General features: G+C 41.1%; 1 protein-coding gene across 1 annotated transcript in view; it reads right to left on the minus strand.

Annotated features, from left to right (window-relative positions):
* Nucleotides 1–543: 543 nt before the first annotated feature.
* mtnr1aa (melatonin receptor 1A a) overlaps nt 544–14,872 on the minus strand; it is a 31,891-nt gene continuing 17,562 nt past the window's right edge. The window contains exon 2 of the mRNA XM_046418432.1: nt 544–2,107. Coding sequence (XP_046274388.1) covers nt 1,239–2,107 — 869 coding nt within the window. The 3' untranslated portion in view covers nt 544–1,238. The remainder of the gene's footprint in view (nt 2,108–14,872) is intronic.

Consider the following 14,872-nt stretch of genomic DNA (forward strand, 5'->3'; position numbering starts at 1 on the left):
TGCCAAACCACATTGTCACATTCACTTTTTATTGTTTTGTCTGAGAGATTCTCATTTAAGTTTACATTAAGACATTTAGACATTTTGGAAACAGTAGTGTGTGTTGTTGTTGAATTGTATTGCCTTGTACTATTTTTTTAATATTTTGTCCACCCCATATCAATTAGATTACACTTAATATTTGAAACACAACTGCAGTGCTGTTGGATTTAAAACAGTGTTAGCTTGGCGCATCCAATAAATAAGACTGAAAGTCCATATTGTGTTATTTGCACAAATCTTTGATAACATTTCTTGAAAACAAACCAAACTGATTTAAAAAATACTTCCAGGTTCTTTACAACTTGGATCATATTTTCACAATTTTTGGCTTTCATCTCTGTACTTCTCTTTAGTTAAGCTGAGTACTGAGTGCATTGTTATGGTAATGGGTAAGAATGATGCTCAGTGATGATGCTCAGTTGTACACCAGAGTTACTGAATACATTTACAGAATTAAACTTGCATTTGTGAATAAATTAAGACACGTGACTAAAGCAGATCCTCCATCAATATCAGATTTTATTTTGCATATGAACAATTCCTGATATCCATGCATACAGTATAATAAGCTCACAAGGTGAGAGAGAGAGAGAGACTAAAATATATATTCCACCTAATGTATTGCAGGGTATAATAAGACAGCAGCAATCCACATTGCTTGCACTCATTTAGTATTACAGTGTCACAAATGAGGTTATTAAAATTGGTTAACTTCATTAATAAACTTCAGCTTCAATTTTCAACCATGTTTCTTAGAAATTTTTTATTGGCCTGATAAAAAATTGTCTTCATTTAACTGGAACCTGATATATCTCACTATATAACTACATGACATTTCATACAAAATAAATACTTATATAATGCATGATACATTTATATAATCACTGTAAACATGAAAACAAAACGGACGTCATATATTTACTGTACTACAGGTACTTCAGAGTCAAACAAAAGTGCTTGATAAAAGACAAAGATAATATGCACCCCTGTTGTTACTGTGATTGTTCAGAGGGCGGAAAGCACCATATGACAGTCTGTGGACAGCTCAGAGGACAGAAGCTGTTTTATATTTAGATTTGGTATTTTTTCTCGCTCTGCTTTTTATTCTTTTTCCTTTTGTTTTTCTTTTTTTCTTTTTACTCTTAGTCATAACATATCCATTTTTTTGTCTGCTTGGTATCCCTCTGAGTTCTGGTTCAGACGGAGTCCACTTTGACCTGGTTATTGTTGGTCATGAGTGGTGACGGTTTACTCTTGAGCCTTTCCCCTGCATCGTTGGAGCTGTCCTGGAAGAAGATGCGTGCTGTACACACTGACACTACAATGCGCTTGTACTCACGCCGGAAGTTTTGGTTCAGCACACCGTACACAATGGCATTAAGGCAGCTGTTGAAGTAGGCCATGAAGTAGCTGGCCACAAATAACCACTCGGGGATGAGGGGAACCACTACCTCTGGTTTGATCGCTACGGCCAGGCCAATGAAGTTGAGCGGCGCCCAGCAAACAGCAAAGAGCACAAACACCACAAACATGGTAACAAAGTTTCTCACATCGTGTGGTGTAATCTTGGGCCGATTGTCTGGCTTCACCCGTCTCCTCACCTGTATGACCAGTATCCAAATGCGCAGGTAGCAGTAGGTGACAATCATGATGGGTAAAATAAAGTGAAAGAAAACCACTGCGATGGTGTACGCAGAGCTGGCCGACTGTTCAAAGGTGCAGGAGTAAACTCGTGGGTCATACTGAAGTGAACCCACGAACAGGTTGGGCACGATGGCCACCACAGTCAGCGCCCAGATTAGCATTACATAGCAGACAGAGTTTTTGTCACTGTACAGTTTATCATACTTGAGGCTGTGACAGATATAACAGTATCTGTTGATGGCGATGCCGGTGATGTTGAAAATGGAGCCGATGACGCTGACGCCCATGAGGAAGCCGCTGATCTGGCAGTGGACGTAACCCAAGTTCCAGCCATTGTGGAAGATGGAGGTGAGGACCAGAGGGTATGGGTAGATGGCCACCACAAGGTCTGCCACTGCCAGGCTCACGACAAAGATGTTCCCTGCAGACAAAACACCCACCCACCGGAGAGACAATGGAGGACACATGAGTCATTGCCAACAGAGAAGCAGAGCAGATCATCCAAATGACACGCTTGTGCAAAGAGAATGGCAGATTATTCCTTCACAAACATTTTTCCACCGTTTTTCTTAATTTAGCACATTTGCATTTTCCCCTTTCCGGGCAGATGTTTCTTTGAATATGCAGGAATCTGTAGGGTTACGTCGTACTGGTCACTAACATCTTTGTCCTTAACTTATGACAGAAACTCCTAATTTGGGCAATGAAGTGCAACGGTAATGGCATTAACATGAAAAATGTAAAACCATCACGCTGAAAATGTTCCACGTGATGATCTACATCAAGGTTCAAGAATATTCATTTTCATACAGTGCTGACATTTAAGAGAAAAAGAAAAGGCTGCCCGGCCTTGGAAAATAACTGCCAGTAATTTAAGAATACACAATTTGTAAAAATGCTAAAACATGCAAAAACAACAGCACAATCCTTTGGAGACATTCGTTTGTTTGTGTTGCTACTTCATCACATAAGCCACAGGGAAAGGGCCTCAAGGCTGGATGCTGAGAGGGAGGGAACGCATCCGCAACATTTTTATATATTTGCATTTTTGTTGGTTTGCTGGATTTTCTGTTTGCCTTTTGTCTGTTGTCTGCAGGATCATGGAAAAACTGCTGGTCTGATTTTCATGAAACTTGGCGGGAGGGCATAGCATGGGACATTGAAGAGCCCATTATATTCTGGAGCGGATCATAAAACGAGTAGAATTGGCTTGATCCCCTCCTCCCGGTTTAGAGAGAGAGCAACAACGGTCCAGTGAGCTAGACAGCGAATGAAGTGAGGGAGCAACAAAGCAATGAACCAGAGAAATATGATGTTATTTCCTCATTGTTTCACCTTCTAATGCACAAATGAAGAAGGTGAAAGAAGGTGCCACGTAGCCGGATTTTGTGTGAATTCAGACAAAGTGCATGTCAAACAGATAGACAGCAAGAGGTGGAGGTGGAGGAGGAGGAGGAGGAGGAGGAGGAGGAGGAGGAGGAGGAGGAGCAGGAGAGAAACAAAGGCAGACATGTAACCTGGTCAGTGCATTTTAGCCTTTAATCATGCTGTCATATTCTAAACACCACAACACAGCAAGAAAATTAATGCAGATGCAGATGAGTTTCGGCACATACCGTCACACATATTCAAGGACTCCACATTGTGCATTCAGGGCAATTATGATGTACAAGCTGGGCGGTAATCAAGGGCGCACAAGTGTATTCTTTGTCCCCGGACTGATGGGAAAATTAGACATGGCTTGTTGGCGAGAACACTGTCGCATGCAAAGAGGCGACAGGCAGCGACTGTGATCCTCAACCTTTACTAAATGAAATACATGATGTGTACTTGAAAGCGACAAAGAGCTAATATGTTTATTACACTCCGTGGAAACAGTGTCACTTAAGCATGTGGGGGCACAATTCTTTTTGTCTCCAGTTTTCCCTAATTATGCAGGCCTCTGCGTTGTAGCACTATTTAGTACTCAGGGGCCTGTCACGACGATGTTGAACAATCGGAAAATCTAGCCACAAAGCATTTTTCACAGCCGTCTCTAACATATTAGTGGAATGTGTTATATGTATAATAGCAAGCACCACATCACAAGGCATGATGACAAATCCTGATCCAGTTTTGCTGGTGACAACACCCTGTCACAGATGATGAGATACATTTATGTCAGATGGGAACTTAGCGCATCATATATCTCTACAATCGCTGCAGTACAAGAGGCAATTTAATTTCCTTGCTGACGTTTGGTCTGTCAGTGTCAGACACACTCCCTCCACCTGCAGGCAGACCTGTCAGTCTCACCTGAGCATTAGAATCACACTACTGATCTGCCCGGTGGCCTGTTATCTCCCATAAAACATACCAACCATTCTACTGCCAGGGATCATATGTGGCTATTAATTTTGTCCTCTCATATCTGTCATTCAGCTGCCCTCTGTGGGGAATTAGGCACACCTGCTTGTCACAAGATCCTATGGCTGCCGGAGAGCTTTACTGTATGTATGCACATGTATGCGTATGCGTGTGTGTGTGTGTGTGTGTGTGTGTGTGTGTGTGTGTGCTCTTGTCTTATACACCTATCTTTGTGATGACCTTGAAAGAGGACATATATTGGACAGTAGGTATGTTGTTTAAGACTTGATTTTATGATTTTTTCAGTTAGGGTTACTTTTAGGTTAAGCTTAGTAAGTTTGTGTTAGATTTGGCATGTAGCTGTGACGGTTGAAGCAGAAATGACAGACATTTTGACCACCTGGACGTAGTGAAACAAGCTATAAAAACAGCACTGACGTATTATTATCATTCTATAGGTTATTACTACGAGCTTTCAAATTACCAATATTCATTTGATCAACCGTTGCAATATGGCAATAAGAGTCCTTGCAAGTACAGCCTGCAAACCTGTGTATGTGTACTTGTGTATGTATTAATTATAGTGTGGGGACAAGAATCACACTCATTCGCAGACTAACAGCTGATCCACACAACATAAAACATTACATTTTATGGTTAAGGCTTGGTTATTGGTAAAGCTGAGGATGGGGTAAAGGTCTGCATGCAAATAATGTTAGCTAGCACGACGTCTTGCTACGTGACGAAAACAAGGGAGTATGTGTGGCAGCGGAGACAAGGGCTGACAGCAGTTGGTGTGGCTCAATGCATACTGCCAAATGAGAACATGTTTTCAGTGCTAAAAGAAGGTGTTGAGACAACGTGCAAATGGTCAGCTTTAAGGGGCTCCCTTTAACTCCCTTAGCTATTTCTTTACTGTAACAACCCTGTTAGAGGATTTTAAATTCAAGTCACTCAGTATTAACAGCCTTGACCTTGACAAGGTCATGTCGCGAAAGGCCCACGGGCAGCTGGATCTTTTGGCTGTTGGACTCTCAGTCACTGTCTCTGTCACTGTGACTATTCCTGTGATTGACGCATCACTCTGAGTTTTCATTTGGCTTGAGGAGAGATATGGCCTGGTGCTGCGTCCCTTTTCCATTTCTGCAATCCCACACTTTTAACCAATTTCTGTTAGGATTTAGGTACAAGCGAAGCCCATCTGAGCATTTTTTTCGCCGCTGTAGCTTGCAAAGAGTTTTGACACACTGGCAAGCTGCAAAAGATACACAGCGCATTCAGACAGTATATCGCAAGCTCAACCTATTTCACGATTTATGGTGCCACAGCATAATCTCAAAATATATGCCCCCCCCCCCACTAACACAACAAAAATGTTTTTTGAACAGTTTTTCCAGAAATGCTGACAATGACATACAGGCATCCAAATTAATTTTAACCTCGCAAGTCAATACTTTGAAAGCAGATTTTGGCAGTAATGACACCTCTGACTTTGTATCAGCCTGGAACATCTGAATCTGGATTTTGTCCCATTTTCCACAGCACAGTTACTCCAGTTCAGTCAGACTGAAAGAGAAGCTTCTGTGAGCAGCAACACTGAGGTCTTTGCACAGATTTTTTTCCAAAGGGATTTAAGACCTGGCTTTTAATGGGTCATACTAGGACTCTCTCCTTTTTTTTATCCTTAGGCCACTGCAGTGATATGGAAGGGCTGTGATGTGATATGTTGCTTAGCATTAGTGAAATCAGAGGAGACCATTTTATTCTTAAATCTAGTTGCTTCGACTTTTTAAAAATGTATTTAAAACAGGATAGGGCATTGCGATTACACTACTTATAAAATATGAAATGTATTTAAATTGATTACAAGGTATCAGCCAGTTTGCCAGTCTCTATTAACATGGTGATCAAATAGACTTGGACCCAGGTCAGTGTGAACTTGATTTTTTATTTAAGAAGATATGAAAGATACCCAGGCAGTTTGCCAAGATGTCCTTTGTAAATAAATAAATAAATACAGAGCATTGTTGTTCTCAGTGTCAATGACAGCCACCCAACTTTCTCATATAAGTAAACAATGTTTCTAAAGCTATGCCCATCTTTAGGTTTAAGAGTGGAGGAAGGGAAAAGATTACATCAGCAACATTATATTTCTATAAAAACAAATGGCTGTTATGCTTTTAAGGACTTTGTTCATTAATGTTTTTTTTCCCCTAAACTTTACAAGTGGTCTGAGAATACAGCTCTGCCGGACACCCGTGCTTTACCAATGAAATAATTTGCAAACCAAATAACCAATTCTTCATCAAATCCAGTAGATTACAGTATTACAGTTCCAAAAGAAGTATTCAAAGTACTGAAAGAGGGACACCATCCTGCTTGTTCATTGCAGACTAATTTACAGACATGGCTGCTTTATTCCTCCTCCAGCTGCAGAGTCACCTGTTTCTCTGCACTGAAAGATCACCCACAGCGTGAGACTGCCACCTTCACGCTTCACAGTGGGGATGTTGTTAAACTGGTGGTGAGCTGTCTGCTTCTTCCATATTGTTTTGAATTACAGCTGAAGTTTTCATTTTTCAAAGTACCACACAGGCCAGCCATAATGAACTACTGAACTTAGTTCCTATTGGCCCACATCTGCTTCAGCACCCATCCAACATCAACATGGGCGGTTTCAAACAAGCTCTTGGCCATTAGCCTTGTAGTAATACATGGAGTGTCTAAATACTGTTTCCAAATATCACCAGTTCACAGACCTATCCAAGCCCTGTTGTTTTGCACACAATCTGAAGTTTGTTATTTCAGAATACTAATTGCCCTCCAGTAATTGAAAGTAAAATGAAACACTGAAGAATTTATTTTCATATTAACAACAGGGCGTGGAGTATCAGATTATAAACTGAAATGTGTTTTAATGATAACAATAAATGTATTTATTATGTAAATACGTATAAAGTGTATTGTCAGTGATACAGGTCAGTGAATTGTTGCACTTGAATCCATTTCAGGGTCAGCTGTAGGCCTTTGCATGGGTCCCCCCCCCAAGGCCTTGAGCCTGGGTCATCTGTACACTGTGACCCCCCACTGACAGTGAGCCTGGTATCAGATCACTGTTCAGTTCTCGGAGTCGTGCTGTTTTTCCAGCACTGATGTCTTTCAGTACTCTGACATGTTACCCAGCCAAGTGCTGCTCTGACTGTCGTCATTCAAACTCTCTATTTCTGTCAGTGGTTACTGAATTCTTGGTCGAATCTCTGACTGCGACCCAGTGCCCAGGAGTTCAGCTTGCTAAAACAGCTTGCTGTGAAATATAGAACATAGTAGCCCGGTGATTCTAATTCTAATTGTATATCTATATTTTGTATTTGAACCTTATGCCAAGGCAAACATGTGTAAACATACATGGCAATAAAACTGATTCTTACAACTCTTATTAGATGCTTTTACAAGGAAATTGTTGCGTCCTGAAATCTATCTGTTTTCAGTCCTACCCCTGATATATACAGCCTGAGATTTCTGCAGTTATTTTGTTCTCTTAAATGCAGTATGGAATTTAAACAGTTTTCTTGTTCATCCAACTTGCCAGCATAATAACCACCATATTAAATTTTGTGTATGCATCCTGAATTCTTATTGGTTGGTAGATCTGCATGACAATGTGGTGACCTCAGTGCTCTCACAAAATAAGGTGAATTGCTTATATGTTGTTGGAGGTAGAGAGCTGTGTAGAGCAACGATTCAACGGCAGCATCGCATTCTGGCTGCAATGATACCAAGCCAGTCATGGCCATCCACCGGACGGGCTGCAGCTCGGAAGATCATGAATCACATCAAAACAGTACGTACGTATGTACATCTTACCCATCGCAGAAATACAAAAAACAAAGAAAAATGACCAAATACACAAAATCTATGCAAATCACCAGAACTGGGCAGGCAAAACACTCCACTTCTGAAACGCTTCCAGTGGGGTTTGTGACTGTGTGGAGAATGGAACAAACTGAACAAACTGAATGTTTCTGTTTGAATTCTTTCTTTTTTTTGCCTCCAAAGTTGCATAAAAAATTCAAAAAATCAAGTCAATCAAGTGCCATACTGACTTATTTCTGGCAAAATATCCATTTGCGAGGTCCACCTACGGGCAGTCTGTGCAGACAACTGTCTTCCAACTGTAGCAAGCTAAAAACTGATGGATGTCAAGTATGAATTTGAAATGTGAAGAAACGTGTTCACATAACCTTTGAACAGTACGGAGAATCTGGGTTTAATTTCACATTTTGAGCAGCTGGTATCCCCATACGATGTGCATGAGTGATGAAGGTTGGCAGCATGTACAGAAAGTCTGAATTCGTCAGCCCAGACACACTGTGGCCTTACGTCCCCACTGCCCCAATGTACAACTGTAGGCATTTCATTATCCACAGTCAAATGTCAAGTCTAACTGGGAAGTTACTGAGGTCAGAGTGTGAATGTACAGAAAAAGCATGTGAAGGCCTTCAGTCCACCGCCCTTGGCAGAGCGTACTGTAGAGCAGTCATTTGAATATATGTTAATGTGTGAGAAACCATCCCCTGAATACGAATACATTTCGGTAAGTCAAGTTTTATGTAAATTCAGATAATAATGACATTACATGTATAGTCAAATGCACATCTCATATCATGAATTTCAATGATTAACATCTAGCTGCATTTTCACGGCAGTGCAAAGACGTGGGCATTTTCCTGACCTTGAAAATGACTTTGCCTGTCACACCCGATGCTGTAGGATGCTGAGATGGAAGACCTACAATAAAGGGCACAAGGCAGCTAACGACTTGGTGACTGCCTCAGTAAGAACACACTGAATACATGGCATAGATGTACACATTTTTTGTGTTTGTTTTTTTTAGATATCCTGAAGTTATGAGTTCCATATTAACCTGACACAGATATGCCACATATTGAGGTGGTACATACATTTTTTAATGGCTGTGTTGCCAAACAAATAATGTTCAACATTATGCATGAAAAATGTTTTTGGGGAAAAGAAATCTTTGAATCTAAATTTTTTAAAAATGTACTTTGGATATATCAACAAATTCACATTTAACTTATGATTCAAGAAGCTTGTCAGTGACGCTACATATTCAGGTGTTGCCACTCTGAACACTCAAAAAGCGAAATAATTTTCCTGCTTAAACATTTATCTCCATTCATTGAGCCATTATGCAGCCACTGTACCACTGTGATTCACACAGCAGCTTCAATTGTACGGCACAAAGAACTTGAGTGAGATATAAAAATGAATCTCCACACACAGCTGACTAATGGTCCACTTTGTTGGAATGTGTCGCACATACTGCCACACCTGTTTGAACAAAACTAGCACAACCACACTGGTTGACCCTACCGCCACGACCTCGTACTTTGTGTTGGCTGTTGCGTCATTAAAACAGATCACTCAGTGATTCACCTTTTGCACCTTTTCTTTCCTTCAAAGAAATCATTCCTCTTGTGAATTTTCTTTAATCCTTGAACTCATGTGTGGTTTAGCAATCAGTAAATTTGCCAACAAATTCAACAGCCTTGAATAAAGATGAGTCCTTGATGAATGAGAGGATATAATGTGTTTGTGTTTGTGTGTGTGTGTGTGTGAGAGAGAGAGAGAGAGAGAGAGAGAGAGAGAGAGTGAGAGTGAGTCTGTGTGCTGGGGGCATTTAGCGAGGTCTTGTGGAATTCACTCATAACATCTCCGAGCTACCATTATGACGAGGAAAAAAATAATAAAAAAAAAAGGATTATCATGGCACTCTGTCCGGCAGAACTAGGGTGACAGCTCCCAGTTGTGCACATGGAAATGTGACAAAACAACAACTGTGATGTTGGAACTTCACTTGAACTGTATTAATAATAATCCAAAGAGAAACAGAGAGAGAGAGAGAGAGAGAGAGAGAGAAGAGGAGAGAAGAATAAATATGGAGAGAAAAAAAGAGAGGGAGATGAAGGCAGCCCGATGAGGAAGCGAGAAGAGTGATTATGTCCCTGGGTCAATATTGGATTTGCGGATATTGTGTTTATGAATGAAGCCAGTGACAAGCGTGGATGATGAGACTCTCGGCAGGTTTAATCTCCTCGCTTCTCCTACAGAAGCTATTTCAAGAGTCTAAGATTAGTTCAAAAATAAACAAAACGTACAGTACATTAATAATAAAACACAGATGCTGGAGGACAAAATCTGTCAATAGCCTTCTCCATTACTTTATAGAGAATCTGTTTCCAGTCGCCAAGAGAATAGTGAAAAAGGGAAGCACTTTTGACATGGATTTAGGTAGAAGTGGTTTATTCCTACCCTGGTGCGGCAAAGGAAAGAAGGGATTTAAAAGCTGACCTCAAGCGCCCTCTCTGCCAGTGAAGTACCGACCAAAAACAGCAGAGTGGAAAGCAGTATTATATGCACTGCCAACCTCACTTTAGTTTGCATCAAGCACCACGGCTGTTTTCGTGACACAAGTAGACCGAAGACTATTTGAATATCAGAATCAATTTTTAACAACAGTTGACACAAACACAGAAACAGCGGCAGTACCTTAAAATGCTTGAATCGCAAGGACAACTCTGTGTACTTTTTTTTTTGTTGTTGTGAGCTTCATTTAAGGTTATTTCATGACTCATGACATCCGAGAACGTTTATCACTGAGTTATTCCATTACGACAGCGAGAAAGTTTTCCCATTGGTTTGGAGATTCCTTCGAGATACTCTCAGTTTAGCACACAATGTCCTTTGTCCAGCATACGTTTTGAAACAATGGTGCATTTTATTTAACCAATGAGAAAGGAATTTTGCACACAGCTACACATTTCAGATCCCAAGCAGGTATTTTATCTATGCTTTACTTCACGAAAGATTAATGAGCTCCTGTTCTACTTGGCAGCGCTATGACGTCCTGTGGATGTTAGCGCTGGGATGCGAGTGGAGGAGGATTTTAACAACATCTCTAACTAACTGGCCAGTCTCGTCAAACCTTATAAACCTAAATAAGCAGTCTCAGTCTCAAATTGCTGGGCTTCTTTCTTACAGCCACCGTGGCAATTTTGAGGATCATGTGTTGTGAAAATACCTGTCTGCCACACTTACTTTCTCTGGTTAGGGAGCAGAGATGACAAAACACCACGGGTGGTGTCACACTGGATGTCAGCCAGGCCCCCACAGCTGGTGGCCTGACACAGCCTGACAGGTCCAGTCACGTCTTCCAGATAAAGCCCCCTAGACAAGTTGTCCAATGTCATGTTGTCAATCTGATTACACAGTCTTCATGTGTCATGAACTGGTGGCAAAACAGGATGTAAAAATTAACCTGATTGTCAGACCAGGCTTGAAAATGTAACTATGTAATCGTAACTCTGACTCTGAATCTGTGTTAAAGCACCAGCATTGCCATCTTTAGTCATAGCTGTACAAGCATTTATCCTTCCACCACACTGGTCTTGATGAACATCAGGTCAATGTGTGGGGGATACTGTACTTTTAGATCCCCCGAGGAGCTGTGGGTTGGGTGAACCATGTGGCTACAGCTCTTGTAGCTGCTGGTGCTGCTAAGATTTACAGTAGTCCAGCTGCTCCCCAGTGAGCTACGCTGTGCGGCTCAGCTACAGCATCTGTTATGAAGCAGAGAAAAACTAAATACTATTTGTATTTGAGTTCTGTGCAATGTAGCATATTCTACTGTCCTCTTTTTATGATCCAAGATTGCAAAAAGAGCACATAAAGAAGAAAAACACCTGCAGAAACCCCCTTCTGCAGCTAAGGGATGTTTGTAGGATGGATGTTGGTATTTCTGCTGAGTTCCAGTCCCCCCATCAAGCTGTCATCAGTGTGGCAGGTGCAGGTTATTTTGCTGATGTTTGTATCCAGAGTGACTTTAACCCCTTTCACACTGAGGGCATGCAAATGACATGGAACTCTTCCCATCCCCACAAGACTGCTGTTGCATATTAATCCCTGGTCATCAACGTCCATTAACACTGTTTTATATTAGTTACATAATTAAACTCTAAAGCTGTTATTCCGCTTGTTCTCTTCATCTGTTTCAAGTTGTAATCCACACAGATCAAATGTAGCTATGGCATTTTGCTGCGCTGCTGTCTCAGTGTGGTCACTAAGCATGATCTGTTTCCAGCCCTCCTGTAGCTGTTGGTTGAGTTTTTGTTTGGTTATTAGACTAAAAGCTGAGAGAACTGGTTTACTTGGCCGATTCCAATTTTTTTCTGTAAGATTTTCTTCCTAAGAACTATAACTGACAGCATATACAAACAAAAATCAACTTTTCCTCAATACAAAACTTTTCTCTTTCATAATAAAAGAAGGAGCTACAAATAACAATTAACTGAAAATAAGCTGTATGTCCAACTTTATGTGACATATTTTACTTTACTAAACAAAAGCAGGAAAACTAATGTCAGTTACTTACATCATTTTTACAGTATGCTTATAAATTCACCAGGACTGAGGTAATTTACCAGATTTCTGAAGCCTCTGTTCTCAACTACGGAGAACCACTGATCATCCAGGGCCATGAATTCCATAATTTAACTCTTGCTTTGGTCTTTTTGCTGTTCATACCAGGGAAAGACTGGAGAGGCTGGCTAGCTTAGCTGCTTAGCTTTAGCCACTTTTCCTTTGCTAGCTTCTTCAAATTCGGCACGATCAGGTGGGTGATGGCGTTTTAAGTTTGTTGTTCAGAACATTTTCCTGGTAGCCCCCCGTCGGTTTCCTTTGGGCTTACAAGTATTACAAATTGCAAGCTTTGTGTCTTCTTCTCTCAAAGTGAAAAATCCCCATGCTAAAAATATATTAGCGTGTGGCTGTGATGTTACTGTCTGCGCCGCGCTGCATATGCCCATGTGTAAAGAAACAGACCAACTTGGAATCGGAGATATGGGAGACCGACTGGCCGGTCTCCAGTCCTGGATGAGAACACTGAAAGCGGACGGATTCTGGTCCCTGGTTGGCCGATTGGTGCACCTCTAGTGTTGTAAGCGTTACTACAAGACAGGACAGGCCAGGGTTAGCTGCTTGGCATGCTAACTTCAGTATCTCTGCAACACAACACATAGACATCTCTGACATCAACACTGTTGTTTCTTCACATTCTGTTGATAATGATGGTTAAACTAAAATTCTGGCCATATCTTAGAAATTGCATCGAAATAGAAAAAAAAGATATATTCAATAACATACTACCTTGGTATCTGTATCACTTTCAGGGTACTAGTATTGGTACTGGCATCTCCATTTTTTAAACAATACCGTCATTATAATGTTTTGTGAAACTTAAACTACTTAATAAACTTAAATTGTTAGCTTTGAAAGCACATTTTCCCAACAAATCCTACAAAGAACACCATTTATACAAAACTAAATTCTAAAACCATCACTGTTGCCAAACAGACCTTGCAGACACACAATACACACAACACTCTAACCACCAAAATAAAGGCTTGCAGCTCCGTAATTTGTTTCTTGTGTGAAAATCCCTTCAAACACACAAAGAACAAAATGGAAGCAAGGCACACTTGGACACAATGCAGACAAATTATCTGCTGAAAACAGATTTTTAAGGCGGCTCTTAGCCCAACTGTCCTCATCATAGAAGAAGGTACTTTTTGAGCCCCCCCCCCCCCCGTCCATCCTGGCTCTGTGTTCAACAGGTTCGAGTCTGAGAGTCGCTGTCTGAAAGGTAGACCCCAGCAGAGCATGGCAGGGGGCTGATCGGTTGACCCAGATAGAGGGAGACAGAATTAAAGTTCACCCAGGACACAGGACAGTATAGGTTTGGCTGTTATGGTGACTTTCTCCCTCCCTCTCTCTGTATCTCTCTCAAAGACAAACCCACTCAAAACCACTGATTGTGCTACACACACCACGCTCCTTTAAAAACCTGTCCACTCCGGTGCCATGATAATTTAATCTACGGTTCAGAATCACACCTGAAATTTGCAGCCTTGATTATTTGCCATTCTTGCTATGGTAATTGTTTTCCAAATGTATGCTTCAACTGCTTTGATCTTCAACTCAGCCAGGAACGGAGAAAAAAGAAAGCATGAAAAACCAAAAAATTGTCTGAGTATTTCCAGATACTGTTCCATTTCCTGACGATCGCTGAGAAAGACAACAAAAGCCAGTTATGTAAGAATATACACATCCAGCTCTGCAGACAGAGGGCTACTGTATGTATGAACAGAGGGACTGTCTGCAGATGATCACATGGAGGGCAAATCATCAGATTTTCCTCCTAGTTGTGCTGGAGACTCAGGCAGGTTAATAGATGATAACAAAGAGCCTTAAGCCTTTACAATATTAGACCTTTATGACTACATGTAGCCCTTTTTGATAGCTGAAATGATAAACTCAAGTGTTGTTTGTGGCCATGTGACCTGATACCACTTAAAGGACAAATACTGTGACTTAACGGGAAAAATGTCCAGTTGTAAGAGTCGTCTCTAGCATGTAGCTGATAACACTGGGTTGGCACAGTAACGGCTCATAGTGAAAGATGGTGCCCGTGGTAGCCTTAAAGTCCTGTCATGCCAGTGAGTGTGTGGGGTCAGTCACAATAACTCACTGAGACTCTTTCTGTTTTTTCACATCTCTGCTGTTTACTTCTCCTCTTCATTTTTGTTCCCAGGATTATACATCATTTCTTCGTAATGAAAAGATACTGAAGAGGGGAGCCCCTAAAAGTTAGCTGCATTGCAACCTGTACATGAGCAAGCCTGATTATTAACCAAACAAGTCAGTTTAGTCAAAAGACATATGAACACTCAGCTGCTGCATCACCTGTGTTGAACTCTCAGGA

The sequence above is a fragment of the Scatophagus argus genome, chromosome 2 (genome assembly GCF_020382885.2).
Source record: "Scatophagus argus isolate fScaArg1 chromosome 2, fScaArg1.pri, whole genome shotgun sequence".
Classification (NCBI taxonomy): Eukaryota; Metazoa; Chordata; class Actinopteri; family Scatophagidae; genus Scatophagus; species Scatophagus argus.